Raw genomic sequence first — 26,909 nt, 5'->3', positions numbered from 1 at the left:
AAAGCTAACGACAGTGGTTACATACATCTTCCTAAACTCCATTTTAAAGGTTTAAGAGCTATAAGTGAAGCAGAACAAAAAACGATGAGCTGACTAACGTTAGGCTGTCTAATAGGCGGAAATTAGACCAGTAGGCCTAACTTTTTTCTCCCATAAATAAAAACCTTGCTACTTGGGGTATTTTACATGCACAGTGACAACTACCGAGTCAGTAAAATAATAATAAAAACAATAATTTAATGCTGGTATCCAAAACATTTAATTCAATTCAAGACACTGCAATACTCTTTTTAGTCTATTACTATTCATTCATTTTCACTTTTAGGATTGTAAACACAGTAGCATTTGTTTAGATTTAATCCAGGCCTGTATTAGATACATTTTAAAACTTCAATGCACACGTATAATAAGCCTAGTAATAATAAGCCTAGTAATAAGTAGACATTAAAAATACATCAATAACTGATATCATAGTTTAACACAGATAAAATCTTGCTTTACGTGTTGCTCGACGAGGACTTCTTAATCGTTGTGACTTTCAATCCTGAGGAGACAAAATGCCGCGGAGTTACGAGGATTCTCAGACAGTTGAAGTGTCCAATGGAGTTAAGAGATTTGCTCTCAAGCTATTTTCAACACTTTAGATTGGTTAATAATTTGTAAAAATAACAGTACCACGTGGGGACTGACCAATAGCATCGATTTGTGAAAAAATATGAAATTGACCAAATTTGGACATACGAGGTTTCCACCCGACAGGCGACAGCGACGATATGTAGTTAATTATATGTCAGGCGCTCCGAGGTAGGGTGGTGTGCTGACCAGAGGTGAGGGGGCACAGTAACCTAGGTGGCCGGGCCAGGCCCCCTGGGGCCCCCTCGTGGCGCCGACCCTGAGCACCATCCCAGGAAGGATGGATACAATCTCTTCTCAACAGGTCAGGTCTGCCCCAAAAACTTTTCCAAATGTCTATGAACGACGTGACGTCGAGAGTGAACAACTGAAAGGGAACACGTTTAAAAGCATGAATGCATATATAATATTTATTTATATTAATTTAAAGTTAACTTTACATGTCAATTAATATATTATAATAACTATATGTATATATTTCATGAATCAAAAGTAATTATAATTCATATAATAAAAATATAATAAATAATTAGCAGCAAAAGATGGACAATTTGGTCTCTAGAGTTTGTTTCACACTATAAACTGCTTTGATTTGGAGTGAGAGATACAGGGGGAGTGGCTTTATTGTATCAGATACATGTCACTGCACTGATTGGTCCAGTTTTGGTCTGCGATCTCTAACCCAGAATAAAACCTGCTCCGGAGCAGCTTAGCCGTGTAGCGTAAGTTACCATGATGATGAACACAACTAAAACCAATCCACTTTGCTGAGCCCGAAAAAGCAAGTTTGCTCAAACTAATCTCGAACTTTACCTGTTAGCAACTGAAACCGGCTTTGTGCAACAGGCCACAGGACGTTTTTGTTGTTTTACTAGAGACAAAGAACTGCCTTACACTGACAGCTAAATGACAAATCAGAAAGTTACAACTCAAAAACAACTTCCACAAAACTAACGTCACAGATCTAAAGTTTATTTCATTTATACGTTTGCTTTATCTGAATCTCACAGTTTATATGAAGTATTGGATCTGTAGAAACCTTTTACTCACAAAATCACACATTGTCAGTGAAATGGCCATTTTATTTGTTGTTATTGTACAGATGTTCGTTATTGTATATACATCTGTTTATGTAATAACAGGCTTTTACCAAAAGTTTTAAAAAAAACTGATCAACTTCAGGGAATTGTTTCACATATTAACAAATAACTGATTGTTGTTGTTTTTCTACATGTTTCCAGTCTCTTTTAATTTTGGTATTTCTTTAAGTCAAGTCAAGTCAAGTCACCTTTATTTATATAGCGCTTTTTACAATACAGATTGTATCAAAGCAGCTTCACATTGATAACATGTAAATAATACAACAAAGTTTGTTTCTAGAAGAAAATTGCATCATCGTCCACCCATAATAAGGCAGATCAATAATATTGTTGAATATTAAATGTCCCCAGCTAAGCAAGCCAAAAGCCAAGGCAACAGTGGCAAGGAACCAAAACTCCATCAGGTGACAGAATGGAGAAAAAAACCTTGGGAGAACCCAGGCTCAGTCGGGGGCCAGTTCTCCTCTGGCCAACGAGCGAACAGTGTATAATTATGATCCAGGCAGCGTTACAGGTCAGAAGTCAGATTGGTCGTGTCGATGAGGCCTTCACAGGGCTGATGAGGCTGACACTTCAGGATGCGTCATGGTTAGGTCCAGGTGCAGATCCACCATCTGATCTGGATACGGCCGAGGTCCACCTCACTTCAGGAAACAGAGTCCTGTTGACACTTCAGGACTGCGTTGTCGTCGCGTCCAGGTGCTGGTCCTTCTTCAGATCTGGATACGAGTACATCAGGATTTATGGGAAGTGTTCCCGGTTCCGGCTGACCTAATCTATGCAGCCTAACATTGAATTATAAAAAGTCTATAATGTGTTATGTGAATGCTAGGTCAAAAAGACCTGTTTTTAGTCTAGCTTTGAACTGACAGAGTGTGTCTGCTTCCCGGACAATGTTAGAAGATTGTTCCAAAGTTTTGGTGCTAAATAGGAAAAGGATCTACCACCAGCAGTCGATTTTGATATTCTAGGTATTATCAACTGGCCGGAATTTTGAGATCGCAATAGACGTGAAGGACTATAATGTGTTAAGAGCTCGCTCAAGTACTGCGGAGCTAAACCATTTAGTGCTTTGTAAGTAATCAGCAATATTTTAAAATGTATACGATGTTTAATAGGGAGCCAGTGCAGTGTTGACAGAACCGGGCTAATATGGTCATACTTCCTGGTTCTGGTAAGAACTCGAGCTGCTGCGTTTTGGACCAGCTGTAGTTTGTTTATTAAGCGTGCAGGGCAACCACCCATAAGAGCATTACAATAATCTAGCCTTGAGGTCATGAACGCATGAACTAACTGTTCCGCATTTGTCAATGAGAGCATATGACGTAATTTAGATATATTTTTAAGATGGAAAAATGCGGTTTTACAGATACTAGACACGTGACTTTCAAATGAAAGATTGGTATCAAAGAGCACACCCAGGTTCCTAACCGACGACGAAGACTTAACAGAGCAGCCATCAAGTGTTAGACAGTATTCTAGGTTATTACGTGAGGAATTTTTTTGTCCAATAATTAGAATCTCTGTTTTTTCAGAATTAAGTAGTAGGAAATTACTAGTCATCCAATTTTTTATATCAGCTATGCATTCTGTTAATTTTGTGAATTGGTAAGTTTCGTCTGGGCGTGAAGAAATATAGAGCTGAGTATCGTCGGCATAACAGTGAAAATTCCTAATGATATCTCCCAAGGGTAGCATGTACAGAGTGAACAGCAACGGTCCTAGTACTGAGCCATGTGATACACCATACTGAACTTGTGATTGATAAGACATCTCTACATTTACTGCTACAAACTGATAACGGTCAGATAAGTATGATTTAAACCATGCTAGTGCAATTCGAGATCGAGTAACACTAATAGAGAGACACAACCACGATCGGATGATAAGAGTAAATCATTTGTGACTCTAACGAGAGCCGTCTCGGTACTATGGTACGGTCTAAATCCGGACTGAAAATCCTCGCAGATATCATTTCTTTCTAAAAAGGAGCATAGTTGTGAGGATACTGCCTTTTCTAATATCTTTGACAGAAAAGGCAGATTCGAGATCGGCCTATAATTCACTAATTCTGTAGGATCAAGTTGCGTTTTTTTAACAAGCGGTTTAATCATAGCCAGCTTAAAGGTTTTCGGTACATATCCTATTGACAAAGATGAATTAATGATATTAAGAGGAGGATCTGTGACCTCTGGAAGCATCTCTTTCAGTAGCTTAGTCGGTATAGGGTCTAACATACATGTTGTAGATTTAGATGATTTAACGAGTTTAGTAAATTCTTCCTCTCCTATAGCAATGAATGAATCAAATTTTTCCTTAGGGAGACTACAATGCCCTGCCTGATGCGATACTGTAGTAGACGGTTGCATAGTTATAATTTTCTCCCTGATATTATCAATCTTGTTAGTAAAGAAGTTCATAAAGTCATTACTGCTGTGTTGTTTAGAAAGGTCTGGGGTTGAGGATTTTTTTTTTTTCGTTAGTTTAGCCACTATTTCAAATATACACCTAGGATTTTGTTTATTTTCTTCTAATAGGTTTGAAAAATAAGCAGATCTAGCAGCTTTTAAAGCCTCTCTATATGCAATCGAGCTCTCTTTCCATGAAATGCGAAATACCTCTAGTTTTGTTTTCTTCCAGTTTCGCTCCATTTTTCTGGCTGCTCTCTTAAAGGAGAACTCCGGTCAATTTTAACATTGAGCTCATTTTTTTGTAAATTTGGAGTGCTGTCAGTACAGAGAACAACTGTAAACCGAAATCGGTGTTGCCTACACCGTGTTATCCTCTTTTTAAAATTTGCACCCTGTTGACTTAAATGGGGCAAGTTTTAAACCTGCTTTCAGCCTCTTAACATCCTTGATGTGTCATTACAAGTGCACAGCCAATGTGAGTGATTCCTTCAGAGTGAACACGGTGAATCTGACTGCAGTAGATGTGAAAGATATTAATAAAAATGAAGTTAATTCGGCCAGCGCTCATACCTGTATTTATTTCCTGTTTTCGGTCGAAGTCCATAATAGTCAATTGTCGAGTTCTCCACCGTTGCTTAGTTACCTATGATCACGCGCGTGAACTCGACAATTGACTACTATGGACTTCGACCGAAAACAGGAAATAAATACAGGTATGAGCGCTGGCCGAATCTTACTTGCAAGTTCACACACCTCTTTAATGTTAATTTTGGTGATCTCCGACTGGCGGAGTCTAACATCATTAGTGCCGACGTGAATAATAATTTTAGAGAATTTACGATTAGCATTAGTCAGCACTTTTAAATTTGCTCTGATGTCAGGCGCTCTGGCTCCCGGCAAACATGTGACTATGGTGGCTGGTGTCTCTATTTTCACGTTCCGTGTAATAGAATCGCCAATAACTAGGGCACAATCAACAGAATTCTCAGTGGGTGTTTCACTGAGAGGGGAGAATCCGTTTGATGTTGTAATCGGAACGGAAGAGCGGTGTTTTGTCCCGCGACTAAAGCATCTCACCGTCACCCAATTGCCCTGCTGCGAGGGCTCTACTTCAGCCAGAACCGAACAGTGTACAGAGTTCACTAAGCTAGTTGCATCCAAAACAGTATCTAAAGTCCTTGCACTCTTACAATTAATCTCTATTAATATTTGGATGCGTGTCTCTAGTTCTGAAATCTTCCCCGTCAGCTTTACTATCTCCCTGCATTTATCACATGTAAATCCTGTGCTGACAGAGAAGGCTATGCTATACATGTTACATGAGGTGCAGGTGACAATAGGCCTATGTCACACTTCCTGCTTCCGGAACGTGGAGTAGGGATTCAGAACTTACGGTCAACAGTATTTCTCGATAAGGATTTAGATTATCAGCCATAATGTCTAAACCATCCGAGGTAGACTGACCACGAGCTATGAGGTTGTGAAACGAAGGTTTTTGCTCCTGTAGAAGCTATAAGTCCGTATGAAATCAACCTTGTTTTAAGAAAAACATGTTTTATCCGCGATCTTATGAAAAAAAACTACACTACCCACAATCCTAAGCGTAGCAGCAACGTCTGCTGATTGGTCCAACTCGCTGTTACCATAGAAACGTTTACCTTACTGGCGAACGGCCCGCCGCTGTTGTTGTAGTGTACCGGGTTGCTCTGCGTCAGGACGTAGACAGTCATACCTCAGCTTTCACGCTTTTCCACTTGAGAGTTTTCATTTACCATCCGAACCACATCGTCATATGTGACTTCAGGCAGGTTGCGGAGAGATTTGGTCCAGCGGTATCTATCGGACTCCGCCATTGTAAAAAGCTAACCGGAAGAGCCGTATCCCTACTAAAAGACGTACTTCCGGTCTTCAATTTTTTCGTGACATAGGCCTATAAGAGGAGATGACATGACTCACCGCAGTTTTTTGATGAACTCGTAAAAGTCGCAAGAGAAAAAATAAATATTTAAATAAATGAACAGAAGGCGCGGGCGCGCTAGATAATAAATAATAAATAAAGAGCGCATGGATGGTAGCCTACGCTAACAGGCTAGTGAATTTCAAGCGTGTTGTGCTAGCAAAAAAGATTTAGATTGAAGCTAGCGATGTCAGGTAAATGTGTGATGTTGATTAAGTTATATTTAGCAGTATAAATAACAAGGAATGATAGTAAATAATGATTAGAACAGAAAGATACGAAGCTTACAGGCGCAAACCAATGCAATGCGCAGAGCAGCAGGGCAGACAGGAGCAATCGAGCCAAGGGCAAAAAATAAATAAAAAAAATAAGTAAGCGTTCAATCAAAATAATTTTCTTTCTTGTTCTCCAACATATTAAACACAAATCTTGTGGCATTTTACAGCAACACTAGTTTATTAGTTAACTAACTACACATTTACTTTATGTGAATCTAACAAAACATTTGCTCGCTGTGACACAGAACAATGCTTTCTAATATGCTTCACTAGATTACATGATTGGGTGAAACTCTTCTCACACTGAGTACAGTTGTACGGCTTCTCTCCAGTATGAACTCGCTCGTGTGCTTTCAGAGATCCAGACTGAGTGAAACTCTTGTCACAATATGAGCACTTGTAAGGTTTTTCTCCAGTATGAATTCTTTGATGCCGTTTCAGATGCTCAGCTGTAGTAAAGCTCTTCCCACAGTCCAAACACACATGATCTCTCACTTCATCATGTGTTTTCTGGTGCTGTTTAAAACTGTCCAGCCGTGAAAAACTCTTTCCACAGAGAGAACACACATAAGGCCTCTCATCTGAATGCACTTTCAGGTGATGTTTTAGATTTGATGATGAAATAAAATATTTACCACACTGATCACAGTTAAATGGTTTTTCTCCAGTGTGAACGTGCAGATGATCTCTGAGAGTTGATGCTTGAGAAAAACTCTTTCCACACTGAGTGCATGTATACGGTTTCTCTCCAGTGTGAATTCTTATGTGTGTCTTAAGGTTTCCTTTCTGTGTGAAACTCTTTCCACACTGAATGCAGGTGTGCATCTTTTTGGCTTTTGTTCTCTGAATTGTAAAGTTACAATGTTCCTCCTTCACTTCATTCAGTTCTTGTCTTTGCTCTTTCACTCTCGCCTGGTCTAAAATACACAGAAATACAGTTAGAATCAGTTTAAGTGAACCCTGATTTAACAGCAGAAAGCAACAGAGATCAGATCTTTCACTTTTGTTCTGTCATTCATTGTTAATATAGTAAAAATATGTTTGACAATTGCTATATACAATATTATGATCATTTGGATGCATTTCTACGTCATTTATCATCCATATACTGCTTATTAATTCACATCTACCAAAGCAGTCAACAATGAAGAATCAAGAATGGACACCAACCTATTTGTTCCTCAGTATCTTCATGTTTTATTCTGGATGGTTCTGGATCACTCATGTCTTCAATCTCCTCTTTAATAAACTCCATCTTTAACAGTCACACAGATTTCAGCTGCTACTCCTGGAGTTTGTCCTTCTCTTGTAGGATGATGGGAATATTCCCAGTATTTATTGGTGAATTGTTGTGGGAGGGGCTTCACTGCAGGTGTGAACTGTGATCACTGTGTTTTTATTCAATCTGCATTTAAAAAGTACAGAGTCATCATGTTAAACTGCTGCTGAAAAGCCTCTTAGTCTCCAAAAGTTCCCTGTTTTCAGCTCATTCATTATGGTGATGTCTGAGATCTTCTGTAAATTGGCACATTAAGCTCATTTTATTGGTGTCAACAGGCTGAAACAAACTACAGCATCATCACCTTTAACTTCAGTTCTTGTCTTTGCTCTTTCACCTCCATCTGGTCTGAAACATATTAAAACATTAAGTTGTTAAAATGAGTTCAAGGAGGATAAATGTGAATTTTCAAGTGAACCCTGATTTAATAACAGAAAACAAGTGAGATCTGCTTATCAAATATTATATATTAGGGCTGGATGATTAAACGAAAAGTAATCGAAACCGAAATTCAGAGCCTATAACCGACGTAATTTTACCAAGTCGGTTATTTCGTTTTTTTAATCCTATTAATATTTCCGCCCACTGTGTGTTAATGTACTTTCCCCTTAAAACATATTACCGCGTGTGTAGTCACGTGACTCCGCCCCGTCCAGTCTGCGACACTGAAGCAACATGGAGGAGAACTCAAACACAGAGTCAACTCAGCAACAGCCAGAGCCGCTTGTACCAAAGAAACACGCAGTGTGCGTCATTTGAACAGAAACGGTACGGGCGTCACGGTTCGGTGCATGAATTTACATGGAGAATACACGGCATAAAAATAAATAAAACTTGTGTGCACATTAATTAAAGGAACACTATGTAGCGTTTCAACCTTCATAATATATTTCCAAGACCCTTGTGATGGTACATCGACTTACAATAGGTTGAATGACGCGTCTGCCATAGCTTGACGGGGTCTGTATCGCTTTTACTGGCACTACGTAACTTCTGGGTTCAGGTAGTAACCCGAGCACAAAAAGAACTACAAAATTCGACTGCTTTACGGCATACGTCACTTCCCCCACCACTTCCTCAAATTTGGACGTGAGCGTTTATATACTGTCGATGGCCGTGAGAGGCCAACCAGCGTTTGTTTTCGGCTTTCGTGCGTTTGTTTTTGTCATAGGGGCTGTTTACACCTGGCCACTTCATGCGTTTCCTCAGATCGGATAGCTATCTGATCGTGAAAAGACCAGGTGTAAATGCCCTCCGAAACGCATTCAAGACGGATTTGAATCCGACCGCTCAAATCACTTCAGGAGGAGGTCTGAGACGCATTCCAGACGAAACTGGACAAGTGTAAATGCATCTGGTTGTTGAAACCATATATGTAAATTGTACTCCTCCAAAAAATGTTTAAAAAAAAATAAAAAAGTGTGTGAGAGCGTGTTATAGGCTATATGTTATAGCCAGATATGACGACGCTACTGGAACACGCATTACCGCAGCTGAGCATCGATTCATTAAGCCAACGTGCAAACTATTGCAAATCAAAGTGAAAGTAAGTCGCAGACAATCACACAATCATCATCATTAAAAGTAAAGAAACAAAATGATCTTACCAGGGCTGTTACTGCTCTCTCTTATTGCTGTCTTTGATTTTGAAATTTTAGCTGATGATCAATAAAATGCAGCTCATATCTGTTGCTTTCGGTGACGTGCACTCCATTAAATCTGCATATAGCACGAGAATTGAAGATCGGATTTAAATCCGTTTCGCAAAAACACATCTATGTGACCAGGTGTAAATGGAATTGTTTTGATAAATCAGAAATCCGATCTGAGAAAACGCATGAAGTGGCCAGTAAATAAATCTCTTATTTGTAAACTTGTTTGCATTCTGTTGTATGTTGTTGCGCTTGCTTGTAGTATGTCATTTTTTACATGCTGTTCATTCATCCATTGCTGATAATTAGACCAGTCCAATAATTTCCACATGTCTAGCTAGCTTTCGATTATCAGAGCTGTTTACAGACTTGCTAACAAACACTCGTTTCTCTTACATGTTTTTTGCGTTATGTTTTATTGCCTAGCTTGCCTCACAAACTAGTTTGCCAGCTGACCTCAGGTGTTGTGAGGTGTATTTATCACGTAGTCCTGAGGGATATCAGACGACGCTGTTGACTAGGGTTGGGACAGTTACCGCAATACCGCGGTCACATGACGCCTACTGCGGGTCGAGACATGCGAGACAGCGACTGTGTTCCAAACCGTGTAGCGCGCGCACGGCAGAGAGGGAGAGGGAGCGAGAGAGAGCATCCTGATTGGCCCGTTTCGGTAAGTCAACCAATCAGTTGTCAGTGTGGGTGGGCTTTTATCTCTTCTTCTCTGACTGCGCGCGCCTCCCCAAGTGGACGAGGCATTTATGCTTGACGCGCTCGCCGTATACTATTCTTTGAAACGACAGCGGGCGACTCGTCCTAAACCATCAGGAATCAGCAGTGAGAAGAAGTAATAAGGTACACTCGTGAATGTTTATTTTAGAACAACACTTTAGTACACCAAACTACAAAAGAATCGTGTAAGCAGTAAACCTTGAGATTATTAGGCTACTTGTGACATTAGAAAAAAAAAATGGATATGATAACGTAAGATACAACTTAACGTTATCTTACATATTTTCTAAACATTTTCATTTAGTTTTGTGAACATTTTTATAAAACATGGCTATTTATTTGTATTTAAAGGGCTTATGTCTACTATTGTAGGCTCATTTTGTGTAAGCAACTAATTTAGACGCAAGAACTGGGTGCCGGTGCTGTGAGATGTACAGATTTGGCTCGAAGTCGTGCGGGGGCTGGGGGGTGTTGATTTAAAGCGGTTTACCGCTTACCGGTTTACCGGTATGGATTTTTTCTTACCGCGGTTGAAAAGCAAGAAATTTCCGCGGTAAGAAAAAATCCATACCGTCCCATCTAGGGATGGGAATTGATAAGAATTTAACGATTCCGATTCCATTATCGATATTGCTTATCGATCCGATTCCTTATCGATTCTCTTATCGATTCTTATTGGGTGAGGGAATAAGTACAAATTTGTTTGTATTAACTCGCTTTAATATCTGATCAGAAGACACAGCACAGAGTATACACAAATTATGTGTAGCAACCTCAGAACAAACCTAAAAGTAGGTGAGCTACTTCTCAAAGTAAAGTCCAGGGACCTATAGCCTAGGGCAGTGTTTCTCAACCAGTATGCCATGGCACACTAGTGTGTGCCTTGAAAGATTATCAAGAAGAGTGCCTTAGGATTAGGAAATTGACAATTTTCACATTCATTGGTCCGGACAAAAAAAACAACAACAAAAAACTGCCATTTATGTGCCAAAACTAAAAACACAGACTGAAAACAGTTTAGGAAGAGCTTGTGTCTTTTGGAATATTAACAGTGCTCATTTGGATTAGGCTATTGAGTTACTAAAACAATCTTTGTCAAATAATACACGGGTTTTCTTCACATTTTGAACGTTTTTGTTTCCATTTGTTTAATTTCAAGATCTGATGTGACTTATCCATTGTTGTTTTTACAGCTACAAAGCAGGGAGCACAAAGCAGGGAGCACTAAATGATATTCAGTCACATTATACACGCTTTTAACATTAAATAAAGCACAAAAATAGTACCTGATATTATCATTGCCACACTTTGAGATTGTTGTTCCAGCGCGACGTCGCAGTAAAATAGGATCCGTTTCAAATAGAATCGTCGCGTGTCGCGGCTGGTTAAACTTTGATTAACATGGAAAATTATACTTTTTATCGCGTGTCGCGCCGTCGCGTCGCATGTAGTTAGGACGCGGTCAGAGCGCTTCTGCCTCGATGCCATGTTTGCTCATAGTGTTTGCTACGTTCTGAACCAAAACAACGCAGCACGTGTGTGACGTCGTGTCACATTTGAACGAGCGGAACCGATAAGCGGAATCGTTAAGTAGGCATACTAACGGTTCCAAGGAATCGATTCACTGGGCACCGGTTCTGAAGAAGAACCGGTTCTCGGTTCCCATCCCTAGTCCCATCCCTACTGTTGAGTTGATTATTGCGATTATCATGAGAACTGTTTTTAATATTTCACATAAATATCAAAACATGAACAAGTCTAACGTAGAGGTTGGGGGGGTGGAGGGGTATTTATGACAGTGCAAGTATTCCACAGCGACTCTAGGGGTCGCTGTTTGACAAAAACACAATTTCTCCACAGTGTGCCTTTAATGTAATGCGGAACTACTGTTTGATACGCACATAGACATATATGCGGGTTCTTTAGGGACACCTGATCTGTAGCCACGCCTTAGCTATGAACGCGTGTCTATTTCGCTTCAAACGCTCGCTTTGGACGCGCGAATGGATTCAAAATGTTTAAGCGTAGATCTAGACGCGAATTTGACACTCTATTCGCGTTTGGTGTCAAGATTGCAATGCTGGAATGTGTGTGTGTGTGTGTGTGTGTCAGAAAGAGAGAGAGGCACGGGCGCGATCGAACAGTGGAAACATAAAAACATCATTCGTCATTATAACTTCAACGTAAATTTGTTCATACAGGACATAATTAAAACTGCAAAGTGTTTAGCCGTACTTATATTTGTGTAAAACACAACATTGTGCTTTTGTCAAACTGTAAACTCTTGTCAAACTGTAACCTACAACTGTCACCCAACCAAAATCACACACACACAGTGTAAAAAAAAAAAAAAGAAGCAAATTATCAAAAAGCAAAAATTATCTCATCTTTTGGACATTCTTCATATTGTATTGGTTTTCATTTCTTGTCCTAAAACAGAGCACTAATCTTTTTATTTTTAAGTTACACATTCTACATTGATTAAAAAAGAAAATCAAATGTGTTTTAATGGTAGTATTATTTTATACAGAAATAAATTATTTATAATTCAGATGAGAAGTTAAAGTTAATTTAAATTTAAAGGAAACAAATATATTGATCTGAAATATAGCAAATTAATTTTAAATTCATTCAGGTACAATTACCAAACATATCTCAAGGTCTTTTGAACAAAGGGTGGCAGTCTTTCATTATCAACTGTTGTTGTGGACTATATACTGGAGAAGTATTTGTTAAAATATTTATTTGATAAAATAAAGATATCGGATTGGTATCGGCAAATAGCCAAAGCTGCGGTATCGGAAGTGAAAAAGTGGTATCGGGACATCCCTAACTCTTTCATTAGAAAAAATAACCGTGAACATATTTACAGTATAAGCCTTGCCAGTGACATATGAGGAATTTTTTTTTTTTATAATCGTTCAATAATCGTAATCGAGGTAACTTGTTCGATTAATTGCGATTATGATTTTAGCCAAAATCGTCCAGCCCTATTATATGTTTGATGTACCAAAGGTTAGTTTTGTAATCCTCTTGTTAATAGTCAAAATGTGAACGACAACTGTACAAGATTATGATATAAGTGCATTTATATTCCTAGATTATTTGCTAATATTTCACAGCTCTTATGATTGGCATGAAATAATATAGCCTATTAAGCATTTTAACTAATTAAAAAGCCATCATTATTTTTAACGTTGAAAATGATGTTTCGTGTAAAATGTAACTATAGAATTAAACAAGAGAATCTGGTTAGTCAGATAATAGGCTAAATGTTTTGTCTCTGAACTTTTATTATACAAATCAAAATTACACACCAGTGAATGTTGTCAAAAATGTCTTGTAAATATATAGCAGATTTCACCCAGCAACACAAATGAACCACATCTGCAGTTTATTAACAGAGGACAGACAATCAACACACACACGTCTTCAGATTCACTGTCTTTCAGCTGAAGGATGCATGAGAAAAGACATGTTAATTACCGTCCTCCCTAACAGTGACTGCAATTCATCTAATACACAGGTCACACATATGGCTATACACATACATTAACATCAAAATTAAAGTTAAACCCATTTAAACGACATTTCCACAGACTCAATCCACCAAAATTATATGTGGAGATTCTTTATTAAACGCGCGTTAATAAAAGTCCAAAAACACATCAAACTGTTGGCAGAAAAACGCATACATAACCTTATTCCGGTTTATGGCACTTCCATAATATAAACTAAATACTTCACTTAATTGTAACGAGGCATCAGCAAAGTGAGGATCCATTTGCAGCTTTATTGTGATCTTGGTCGTACAATCAGGGTCAATCACCAGCAAACACAACAGTAGAGACAAAGCAACTCGTAATGCGAAAACAGGCATAAGGTCAGGCAGCAAACTTACATAAATCAGTCCACAATAGAAAACAGTCCAAGAGTAATCCACGGGAAGACAAAAACACAGGCAGAAACGCTCAGAGATGTTCACCAGGGCAAAACAAAACCTCATGAGGAACTTCTTCTTCTTCGACTTGCTATTTTACGGCGGTTGGCATCCATTACCGCCACCTTCTGCTCCGGGGTGTGAATCAGAAAATAGGTTTACAGACTAAATCTCTCTCACACACACACACACACGCACACACACACACACACTACTCATCCCAGTCCTTCTGTACAATAATAACAATAATAATAATTTTCGGCGGGTCGGCGATCACAACGGCATGATATGCTCGCTTTTTTTCTTATCAGTGCAAAAGAGACTCAAAATAGGCTACTCTGTTGATTGTTAAGTGCTTTTGTGTAGCCTATAATCACAATAAAAACAAAGTGTTGTGCTTTTCACCAAATAAAGAAAAATAAACATGATGCAAGTTCTGCCTTCTCTCTGTCAGTGAAGTCCAATCTGAAACGCGTCCGAAAATGACCCATAACGTGTGGTTAAAACACTCTGTTTTCAAAAGATTGTTGGAGTTTAAGGCCTTTTATATCCATCAGGATATATAAGGGAATTATGATCATCACAGATCCCGAGCATCATGAGCAGTAACACCATCTACACCGGCAAGAGGCGCGAGACAGCGCGTCAAAAGCAAATAGTGCCTCATTGTCTATTCTATGGCAAGCCGTTTTAACTTTTATTCATTTCCAGGATACTAATTCTTGATATCAATAATTCAATTGTTAGTTAAAGTTATTGATATATTAGTAGGCTAATTAGATTTCTACTTGTAACAATGGCAATTTTTTATATCAGAAATTACATTTCCACTGGTAACAATGCTAATTCTATCCACAATTAAATTTTCACTAGTTAAAATGCTAATTCTTGATATCAACAATTTAATTTAAATAGTTTATAGTAAAAACATAATTAATTCTTGATGTCTGTAACTGTATTTTCACTAGTGAAATGTAATGGCTGCTATTCAAAATCCATTGTTGATATCAAGAATTGAACTTACTTGTTGAAATTCCAGTTTCACATATCAGAAATGCAATTCTTACTAGTAAAAACCTTTATTTTTGATATCAAGAATTCAATTGTCACTAGTTGAAATGTCTATTCTTGATATCAACAATTGAATTGCTACTAGTAACAATGTTCATTTTTTATATCAATAATTCAATTTTCACTAGTGATGATGTTATTTTCTGATATCGTGAATCTGATTGTTACTAGTAAGAAAGCCATTTTAAATACATTTTCAGATATCAAAAATGAAAAATTTTACTAGTAGCAATTCAATTGTTGATTTGATTGGTTTACAGACTATGGATTTAGTCTGTAAACCTATTTTCTGATTCACACTCCGGAGCAGAAGGTGGCGGTAATGCACCGATAAACTGGATGCCAATCGCCGTAAAATAGCAACAAGAGAGGTTTTTTTTTGCCCTGGTGAACATCTCTGAGCGTTTCTGCCTGTGTTTTTGTCTTCCCGTGGATTACTCTTGGACTGTTTATTCTCTTCGTGATTCTTTGCTGCCTGCCCTGGACTGTTTTCTATTGTGGACTGATTTATGTAAGTTTGCTGCCTGACCTTATGCCTGTTTTCGCATTACGAGTTGCTTTGTCTCTACTGTTGTGTTTGCTGGTGATTGACCCTGATTGTACGACCAAGATCACAATAAAGCTGCAAATGGATCCTCACTTTGCTGAAGCCTCGTTACAATTAAGTGAAGATTTGAGTTTATATTATGGAAGTGCCATAAAACCGGAATAAGGTTATGTATGCGTTTTTCTGCCAACAGTTTGATGTATTTTTGGACTTTTATTAACGCGCATTAAAAAAAGCTCAACATATCATTTTGGTGGATTGAGTCTGTGGAAATGTCGTTTAAATGGGTTTAACTTTAATTTTGATGTTAATGTATGTTTATAGCCATATGTGTGACCTGTGTATTAGATGAATTGCAGTTACTGTTAGGGAGGACGGTAATTAACATGTCTTTTCTCATGCATCCTTCAGCTGAAAGACAGTGAATCTGAAGACGTGTGTGTGTTGATTGTCTGTCCTCTGTCAATAAACTGCAGATGTGGTTCATTTGTGTTGCTGGGTTTAATCTGCTATATATTTACAAGACATTTTTCGACAACATTCACTGGTGTGTAATTTTGATTTTTATAATGAAAGTTCAAAGACAAATCATTTAGCCTATTATCTGACTAACCAGATTCTCATGTTTAATTCTATAGTTACCTTTTACACAAAACATAATTTTCAACGTTAAAAATAACGATGGCTGATTTATGAATTATTTTTTTAATTAGTTAAAATGCTTTAGGCTATAGCTATGTTATTAGATGCCAATCATAAGAGCTGTGAAATATTAGCAAATAGGAATATAAATGCACTTATATCATAATCTTGTACAGCAGTTGTCGTTCACATTTTGACTATTAACGAGGATTACAAAATTAACCTTTGGTACATGAAAAATATAATATTTGATAAGCAGATCTCACATGTTTTCTGTTATTAAATCAGGGTTCACTTGAAAATTCACATTTATCCTCCTTGAACTCATTCTAACAACTTAATGTTTTAATATGTTTCAGACCAGATGGAGGTGAAAGAGCAAAGACAAGAACTGAAGTTAAAGGTGATGATGCTGTAGTTTGATGATGGAGTAGCAGCTGAAATCTGTGTGACTGTTAAAGATGGAGTTTATTAAAGAGGAGTTTGAAGACATGAGGGATCCAGAACCATCCAGAATAAAACATGAAGATACTGAGGAACAAATAGGTTGGTGTCCATTCTTGATTCTTCATTGTTGACTGCTTTGGTAGATATGAATTAATAAACAGTATATAGATGATAAATGATAGAGGAATACATCCAAATGATCATAACCTTGTATAGCAGTTGTCAATAGGGCTGCACAATTTGGGGAAAATGTCATATTGCGATAATTGAGGTCAATATTGCGATTGCGATATGCGATATATAATAAACAAATGGTTTCATGAGTCAACTTGCTTGGTTCTCAAGGAAAATAAATGCACACACAGATTAGTGATAATCTGCCTAAAGAAAAAAAAAGTTCTTTAGTCAAGAGCAGTAAGTGTTTTTCTCTGTTCCCTTTGTTCTTTGATTGACTTTAGCGACAGATATAATTAGTGGCTACTGTGTACTGTCCCTTTAAGACCATCCACTGCTGTCAGAGACGCGGATCTCACACACGCCTCATTCTCTCACGAGTCACAACTCTTCACGTTCATCATAAGACTAACGTTACTCTTATGTTATGAAGATACTCGACAAAAAGACATTTTGGCATAATTGTGTGTGTTATTGTTCGTTCAATCTCGAAAGAGAACTGTATTCTGGCATGCTGTTTTGTGCGCACGCACGATATTAGCGCGAGTCTTCCTGTGTGTCACAGTCAGGACATTCACAGGCAGCGCGTTCATTTTGGCATACATGTGTGTTGTTCGTTCTACCGCGGAAGAGAACTTGATACTGGCGCGCGTCTATCTGTGGGTCGTGTGTGTGTGTGTCAGGAGGACATTAACTGACAGCGCGTTCTTGTCTTATTGCGCATGAATGGTTTAAAAGCATTTGCATGAAAAAGAGCGGGATCATGTAACACTAGCCAAAGGAAGCCAAATTTAACAGATGCTGCGTTAATTGCGTTAACAGCGCTTATTTGTTTATTTAATATAAAATCGCAGCATTTTGCGTCATATAATCGCGTAGGCTTGACATCGCGATTGCGATACGATTAATCGTGCAGCACTAGTTGTCAAGCATATTTTTACTATATTAACAAGTGAACGACAAAACAAAAAGTGAAAGATCTGATCTAGGGCTGCACGATAATGGTTAAACTGATAATCACGATTATTTTGCTCAAAATTATAATCACGATAATTAATCACGATTATTCTCATTTGAGAAACTACAGAGAAAGAGAAGAGACAGTTAAAGGGACACTCCACCCATTTGCATTAAGCTTTGCATTGTTAGAAACCCAGTACTATTGAATGGTCGTGCAACACTCTCATTTTCCCCTGAGACGGGAGAAATCTGTTATTTACCTCTTACACTTCCTCCTACAATGACGCAAAAATCGTCATTTTGCGTCATTGTCGGAGGAAGTGTAAGAGGGGGGGATTTCTGTTGAGACTACAGACACTCGTTCCTCATCTTTCCCAGGGGCGGGACCCGCTCACGCTACAGACCTATTACAGATCAGTGGGTGGGACTTTACTCTCTGAAACTGAAAGCAATATCCTCCATCTTGTTTGAAGCTAAGCTAACAGGCGCTGTGGAGACAGATGTAAAGTTATGACAATAGCGGAGGAGAGTACTCAATATGATATAGAAGAAGAGGATTTCGGAAGTCTGATGCTTGAATCAGGTGTTTGTGGCTACCTTTACAAGCCGCATTATAGCGAAGAGCAGCCGAGGCAGAAGACCTGCCTGCCGCGGACGAGGAGCCCGGACTGGCTCGAGTTAGGGCGGACTGGTGGCGCCGGTGTTCTCACTATGCAACTACGAACACAGAGATAGAGTCCGTCTGCGGCAAAGAAGAGCTAGCCTTGTAGACGGAAGAGTGATTTCTCTTATATGCAGATATGCGCTGTTCTGGATTAGTGGGAGTGGCTTGCGGAGCTGTGCAATGTGGTGCATTGTGGGAGTTGTTGTCTTTAATACAAATGCGTCCTGAAGTTATTTTTTGTCTTTCCTCGGTCACGAAGGCACCAAATTCAAAATTTATTTTACATTTCGACTACATATATGACCCACTTTCAATAAAAAACAATGTTCCTATGGGTGGAATGCTCCTTTAACGGTTATATATATATATATTAGGGGTGTGACGAGACGCTTATTCCACGAGACGAGACGAGACACGAGATTGGGTTCACGAGAACGAAACAAGACGAGATTTTTACAGAATTTTTAAGAAATCCTCAATGATGAAATATGAATGGAAAATAGTCTTTTATTCAACTGAAAATCACAAAATGCAAAACAATTTAGGTGCATTTTGAAATCAACTTGTAATAATGAATGTTATTTTACTTCTACTTGAATGAATTCTATGTAGTAAAGGACATAAAAAAATATAAAACAGTATAAATAAAATAAATATATAAATAACAGAAATAACACTTTAAATGCAAACAGTAAGTGTATCATCAACTTAAATCAAAGTACTGCTCTCTCAAAACTACAAGTGCAAACAGAAACAAATTTTTCTTCAAACATGAAAAATAAAATTAACTACACAGAACAGCCTAAGATATGGTCATGTTCTTTTTCAAGAATATAAGCATGTCAACCATTTCTGGCAGCAGTTGAGACCTTTGGGCAGTAACTATGTCTCCTGCAGTTGAAAAGACACGCTCACTTGGAACAGAGGTAGCAGGGATGGAAAGGTATGCTTTGGCAAGTGGAGACAGCAAAGGATATTTAAACCTGTTTTCTCTCCACCACTTCAGAGGGCAGCAACTAAGTGGGATAGAGGCCTCTCTTCTGTAGAGATCAATTTCCTTCTCAGTCCCTCTGCTGGACTTTTTTGTCTTAGAGAAAGAGTCCCCTAGTAGATCCTCAAGCGCTGTCTTCTTGGAAGCAGGTTCTCCCTCTTCTGACTCAACTCCCAGAGCCCCCTCTCCTCCATGTGTGGAACAGTGAGCTGCTGCCTCTTCTCTCCTCTCTGTACTCTTCTCACCTGTGGGCTTTAAACAGCAGAAACACTGGCTTTAACCTTTAGCAGCAAAGCAGTCCCCCCTCTCCCTCTAAACACAAACACACCCACTCTGATGCTGTCATGTTTCTAATACATGTTTCTAATTTCTAACACACACACACACACACTTTGCATTAATCCATTAAACATTTTCAGTTGGTACTGGGAACATAAATCTAGAAGGAAAAAATGCACACACACTTTCACACTTACAAAAGGAGTAAAGTAATTCAAACTGATGTATACCTGATTTTGCTGCAATTGTTCTGCCTTTTCCTGCACCCTCAGGAAGACAGACTCGCGTTGGTTATGGTCTAGCTGCGGTAGAGTCAGGAATCTTGGGTCCAGCGCAGTGCTCTCTAACAGAACATTGTATGCATCTCCGCTGTATCTCCCTGAAATATTACTGAGGATTGCTCTCTTTGTGTCTGCCACGGTGGGGGAATCGGCGTCATTTGGCGCCATGCTCTGTTCAATCATGCTCTTCAGTGGCACAATGAGAGACACTGTGGGGCTCTTCTCCTCACATAAGACTGTGGTGGCTGTTTTCAGAGGATTCAGCAGCTTCACAAGGTCTTCGGCATTCAAGATATCGCTGCTGTCCAGTGTATCAATGTTACGGGCATTTTGTCTCATCTCAGGGCTGGTGAGAGCTGCTGATATGGCAGCTTGCTGCTCCAGGTAACGAACCAGCATATCTAAAGTGCTATTCCATCGAGTGGTAACGTCCATGATTAATTTGTGTGGTGGCAGTTGTAGCATCTTCTGCTTGGACGTGAATAACGCGGCGGCCGTTGAACTCCGGTGAAAAAAAGCTGTTACTCGTCTCACCCGCCCAAGCAACCGAGTGACGCGCGCAACACCGAGGCCAGCCTGGGTAGCGAGGTTTATCGTGTGCGCAAAGCACTTGATGTGCGGCTCTAATCCTGCCTCTCGCACAGCCACGTCCATATTACGCGCATTGTCAGTCACAATTGCGATGCCATGGTTTGGTTTTTTAATCTCCCAGTCAGTGACAGCTGCTTGTAAAACTTCAGCTATGTTTGTCCCTGTATGGGACTCAAAAAGTGGACGAGTCTGCAGTACAAAATTCACCATTTCCCAGTCACTGTTGATTATGTGGGCTGTAATTGTGATATAGCCCTGCGTACACCTAGAAGTCCAACCATCTGTAGTAATGGCGATGCTTTCTGCCTCTTTCAGAGTCTGTACAACCTTGACCTTGGTTTCTTTGTAGAGGGTTGGGACCACATTGCGAGTAAAATGCGCGCGTGATGGGATGGTGTACCTCGGTTCCAGTGTGCGGAGGAGTCGCCGAAATCCCAGATTTTCCACCACAGAAAATGGCCTCATATCAGCTGCAATGAAAACGCCGATGTCTCTCGTTATTGCTGTGGCTCTTGCACTTGACGGTGGAAGAGATGCAAAGGCATTTAGAGTTGTTTGCCCTTTTAATGTTTTCGTCACAGGTGCAGCTAGCTTTAGTAGAGAGCTGTGGTGGTTCTGTATGTGTTTTTGCATAGTGCTCGTGTTAGCCGCGGTGTACGGCATTGTTTTCTTACAATGTTTACATATTGTGTTCGTCTTGTCTGTCACTCTTTCGCCATTTATAATTTCCACAGGAAAACCAAAATGTTGCCACACAAACGATTTAAAAGTGGCAGGGGCATCTTCAATACTAATCTCATGTTCCATCACGCTGACATCACAACAACACGCACGAGACAACTTTTCACCTCAACGAGAAATCTCGTCGCGTTTTAATCTCGCGAGATCTCGTAACACGAGATCTCGTCACACCCTTAATATATATATATATATATATATATATATATATATATATATATATATATATATATATATATATATATATATATATATATATAAAACAGGGTTTGAAATTAACTTTCACCCACCGGCCATTTTGGTTACAAAATGTAAGTTACAAAATTTAAGTTAACGTTACCGGCCATTCAGAACTTCTACTTGAGGAGATTCCCCCCTTCCATGTAAAGCGCTTTGAGTGCTGAGAAAAGCGCTATATAAATGTAATGATTTATTATTATTATTATTATTATTATTATTATTATTATTCTACTAGCCAAAAAAAGAAATTTCACAGCTTATTTATATAAGGCTATATTCAAATTTGGATTTCATACATTTATTTCTTATTCAAACAAAATCCTGTCATCCAGATATCTCCAACCCTTCCTCATTCATTCTCATCTTTTTATTTTTTTTACCAAAAATGTGTTTTAGGTGGACGGATCAATACAGTACAAAGAACATGTAGGATGTTGTAAAATATCAATGTCTTTTCTGTTAACCAAATGCTTTTTAATCTACACTATCATTTCAATGGAAGTGAACAAGCGCACTGTTATTTGTTGTGTAGTGACGTGTGTGTTCAAGTAAGCCAGAAATGCGCAGATTCTGCTCAATACACTGTATTTAATAGATCATGATGACTCATGAGTAGTTGCGCAAAATCCATGCAGATTTGGCTTACAATCGGAGCACTTGGCGCCTTGCCAGCCTCGAGCGCGCCAAAATAGGCATGGCTGAAGGGTATAAATTCAGAGAAAACTCACCATATGACATGTGACGAATCTCCTTCAGCTTGAGCTCTGAGACTCACCTCGTGCACATTCTGAATTACCACGACGACTGGCTCATACTGACTCAGTCAGAAGCGGAGTCTCTTACTCACAAAGCCTGGCTCCTCGGCCATCTTGAACGCCTTGGGCTCAGAGTGAACTTTGCCAAGAGTATGCTGTCCCCCAGCCAACGGATCACGTTCCTGGGAACAGTTCTCGACTCCGTACATATGAGAGCATGCCCCTCACCAGACCGGGCTCTCTCAATCCAGCGTCTTGCTGCCTCGTTCAAAATAGGCTCTTTCGCGCCCCTCAGAACGTTACAAAGGGCTCTGGGCCTTATGGCCTCCGCATCATCAGTACTCCAACTAGGCCTACTGCGTATGCGCCCCCTTCAGCTGTGGCTGAAGCCACAGGTTCCGGCTCATGCGTGGTGTTCGGGCCACCTACACATCAGGGTAAACCAGTGTTGTATCAAAGCCCTGGACCCCTGGAAGGACGCTAGCTGGTACCAGCAGAGCATGAGCATGGGTCTCGGGGAATGCGCATTCTGAACTACCTCGACGACTGGCTCATACTGACTCAGTCGGAGGCGGAGTCCCATACTCACAAAGCCTGGCTCCTCAGCCTTCTAGGCCGCCTTGAGCTCAGGGTAAACTTTTCCAAGAGTATGCTGTCCCCCAGCCAACGAATCACATTCCTGGGAACAGTTCTCGACTCCGTTCATATGAGAGCATGGCCCACGCCGGACTGAGCTCTCTCAATCCAGCGGCTCGCTGCGTCATTCAAAGTGGGATCCCTCATGCCCCTCAGAACGTTTCAAAGGGTTCTGGCCCTTTTAGCCTCTGCATCGTCAGTACTCCAACTAGGCCTACTGTGTATGCGCCCCCTTCAGCTGTGACTAAAGCCTCAAGTTCCAGCCCATGCATGGCACTCGGGCCTCTTACGCATCAGGGTAAACCAGCGCTGTACCAAAGCCCTGACCCCCTGGAAAGACACCAGCTGGTATCAGCAGGGTGTGATCATGGGTCTGGTTTCGGAAAGGAAGGTTCTCAACAGACGCTTCCAACCTTGGTTGGGGAACCCTGTACGAGGGCAGGCCTGCCTCCGGCCTCTGGTCGAGCTTGTAGAAACGCCTACACATCAACTGCCTTGAACTGAGAGCAGTTTTTCTAGCCCTAAAAACCTTCCCCCCACATCTGGCGGGACACCACGTCTTAGTCCGGACGGACAACATGGCGGTGGTGTCCTATATAAATCGCTAGGGCGGTCTCAGGTCTCACAACCTGTTCACCATGGCCAAACAGCTCATGTTATGGACTCAGCTAACCTGTGCTCACTCAGGGCAGCTCACGTGCCGGGCACGATGAACATAGGGGTAGACATGCTATCTCGGGGCTACGTTCCCCCAGAGGAATAGTCTCTCCACCCCCAGATGGTTCTCTTGTTGTGGGAAGTCTTCGGCGAGGCAGAGGTCGACCTCTTCGCCTCAGAAGACAACTCTCACTGCCCAATCTTCTTTTCAAAGAGCAGGGAAGTGCTGGCCCATGAATGGCCCAGCCTTCCCTCCGGTCTCGATGCTCCCTCAGGTCATCGAACGGATCAGGAGCACCAAGTGTGCAGTCCTCCTTGTAGCCCCCTCTGGTGAACCCAGATTTGGTTCCCAGAGCTGATGCAGCTGTCTACCACAGCTCCGTAGTCGATCCCACTGAGGAGTGACCTCCTCACGTAGGCGAACAGGACAATCTGGCACCCCTGTCCCGACTTGTGGGCCCTCCATGCATGGCCCCTCAACGGGTACCCCAGGACCTCCCAGAAGGTGTCCTAAATACCATAATGAGCTCCGTCCACTAGGCGCCTCTACCACCTCAAATGGTCAGTGTTCTCCAGCTGGTGTCTAGCTCGGAACCTCGACCCATACAACTGTGAAGTACCGATGGTACTTCCATTTCTTCAAGAGCTGTTGGACGCGGGGCGCTCCCCCTCCACGCTCAAAGTGTATGTGGCAGCTATTGCTGCCTTTCACTTACCGGTGGCTGGCTCCTCTTTGGGTAAAAGCGACCTGATTGTTCGCTTCCTTAAAGGAGCCAGGAGTCTTTACCCGCCTCGGCCACCTTCGGTGCCGGCCTGGGACCTATCCCGGGGTTTTAAGGGACCTCCCTTCGAGCCACTCCAGTCGGCTGATCTGAAATCCCTCTCTCTTAAAACCGCTCTGCTGTTAGCACTAGCGTCAGTTAAAAGAGTTAGGGGCTGGCAAGCACTCTCCACGAGCGCTTCCTGTCTTGAGTTCGGGCCCAATGACTCCAAAGTCGTCCTTAAACCAAGACACGTACCAAAGGTGCTCTCAACTCCGTTCAGAGCCCAGGTTATTTCACTATCGGCTCTTCTCATATCGGAAGAAGATAGTGACGGTCACTGCAGTGGCTTCTGTACTCTCTATGTGTAGTATATTCTAGGGCCCTGGATCTTTCGACCCAGACCTATATATGACATAGCCCCCCCCCGCTTCAGTCAATTTAAACCTGTCATATGGCGAGTTTTCTCTGAATTTATACCCTTCAGCCACACCTATTTTGGCGCGTTCGAGGCTGGCAAGGCGCCAAGCGCTCCGATTGGACCGCACGCCTCTGCTGACTCGCCATAGGTTTGTGCAGTTGCCGCAGCACAGCCAATCAGCTCGCTCAGGCGAGCTATGATGCTCTCGCTGTGCAGCTGCAATGCGTTTTAAAATAAAGGCTTCAATATTCTCGAGAAAAGGAGTTTTCCCATAGCGTTTGCAACGCAGTATCTCTAAGGGTTAGAGATTAGGTTACGTAAGTAACCAAGTACGTTTTCAGGATAAAAAAACGAGCAGGCAAATATCGCGTAAATTTTTTTAAATTAATCACAAGAGGCAGATATCGTTATCGCGATTAAAATACGATTAATCGTGCAGCCCTAGATCTCTGTTGCTTTCTGCTATTAAATAAGGGTTAATTGAACTGATTCTAACGGTATTTCTGTGTATTTTAGACCAGGTGAGAGTGAAAGAGCAAAGACAAGAACTGAATGAAGTGGAGGAGGAACATCGTAACTTTACAATTCAAAGAACAAAATCCAAAAAGACGCACACCTGCACTCAGTGTGGAAAGAGTTTCTCACAGAAAAGAGACCTTAACAGACACATGAGAATTCACACTGGAGAGAAACCGTATACATGCAGTCAGTGTGGAAAGAGTTTTTCTCGTTCATCAACTCTCAGTGTTCATCTGTACATTCACTCTGGAGAAAGACCATTCAACTGTGATCAGTGTGGTAAAGATTTTTACACGTCATCAAATCTAAAAGATCACCTGAAAGTTCATTCAGATGAGAGGCCTTATGTGTGTTCTCTCTGTGGAAAGAGTTTTACACTTCTTGACAGTTTTAAACGGCACCAGAAAACACATTATGAAGTGAGAGATCATGTGTGTTGTGACTGTGGGAAGAGTTTTACTACATTAAGTCATCTGAAACAGCACCAAAGAATTCATACTGGAGAAAAACCTTACAAGTGCTCATATTGTGACAAGAGTTTCACTCAGTCTGGAAACCTGAAAGAACACGAGCGAGTTCATACTGGAAAGAAGCGGTACGACTGTTTTCAGTGTGAGAAGAGTTTCACCCGATCACATAATCTAGTGAATCATATTAGAAAGCATTGTTCTGTGTCACAGTGAGCAAATGTTTTGTTAGATTTACATAAAGTAAATGTGTAGTTAGTTAACTAATAAACTAGTGTTGCTGTGAAATGCCACAAGATTTGTGTTTTATATGTTGGAGAACAAGAAAGAAAATGATTGAAAATGATTTTGATTGAATGCTCAAAATGAAAAGAGACTGGAAACAAATGTACAACAACAATCAGTTATTTGTTAATATATGAAACAATTCCCTGAATTTGATCAGTTTTAGTTACTTAAAGCCTGTTATTACATAAACAGATGTATATACAATAATGTACATCTGTACAATAACAACAAATAAAAAGTTGTTTTTGAGTTGTACCTTTCTGACTTGTCATTTAACTGTCAGTGTAAGGCAGTTCTTTGTCTCTAGTAAAACAACAAAAACGTCCTGTGGCCTGTAGCACAAAGCCGGTTTCAGTTACAGGTAAAGTTCGAGATTAGTTTGAACAAACTGGCTTTTTAGGGCTCAGGAAAGTGGATTGGTTTTAGTTGTGTTCATCATCATAGTAACTTACGCTACACGGCTAAGCTGCTCCGGAGCAGGTTTTATTCTGGGTTAGAGATCGCAGACCAAAACTGGACCAATCAGTGCAGTGACATGTATCTGATACAATAAAGCCACTCCCCCTGTATCTCTCACTCCAAATCAAAGCAGTTTATAGTGTGAAACAAACTTTAGAGACCAAATTGTCCATCTTTTGCTGCTAATTATTTGTATTATATGAATTATAATTACTGATTCATGAAATAAATTCATATAGTTATTATAAAATATTAAAGGTACAATATGTAAGAATTTTGCATTAAAATATCCCAAAATCTCAAGGCCAGTGTTATATATTTTGTTAAGTTGATTACTTACAA

At 40.3% G+C, this 26,909-nt stretch overlaps 1 protein-coding gene and 2 long non-coding RNA genes across 3 annotated transcripts; 1 reads left to right on the top strand and 2 right to left on the bottom strand.

Annotated features, from left to right (window-relative positions):
- Positions 1-5,975: 5,975 nt before the first annotated feature.
- LOC311090569 lies at positions 5,976-14,069 on the bottom strand. Its single transcript, XR_014607907.1, has 4 exons — positions 13,941-14,069; positions 7,963-8,006; positions 7,550-7,784; positions 5,976-7,296 (listed from the first exon to the last, which is right to left on the bottom strand). It is a non-coding gene; the product is annotated as an uncharacterized lncRNA (long non-coding RNA).
- A 1,329-nt stretch (positions 14,070-15,398) lies between these two features.
- Positions 15,399-26,368, top strand: LOC311090775. Its single transcript, XR_014607944.1, has 3 exons — positions 15,399-15,561; positions 16,599-16,785; positions 25,351-26,368. It is a non-coding gene; the product is annotated as an uncharacterized lncRNA (long non-coding RNA).
- On the bottom strand, positions 19,287-21,289 carry LOC311091229 (zinc finger BED domain-containing protein 4-like; the record flags this gene model as incomplete). The annotated part of the gene is made up of 2 exons (XM_084127050.1): positions 19,287-19,727; positions 19,985-21,289. The coding sequence occupies 2 exons, from the start codon at positions 21,287-21,289 to the stop codon at positions 19,287-19,289; spliced, it is 1,746 nt and encodes a 581-aa protein (XP_083983176.1).
- Positions 26,369-26,909: the final 541 nt, after the last annotated feature.

The sequence above is a fragment of the Abramis brama genome (genome assembly GCF_963993115.1).
Source record: "Abramis brama genome assembly, chromosome: 10".
Taxonomy (NCBI): Eukaryota; Metazoa; Chordata; class Actinopteri; order Cypriniformes; family Leuciscidae; genus Abramis; species Abramis brama.
This window is presented reverse-complemented; position numbering and strand designations above follow the sequence as displayed.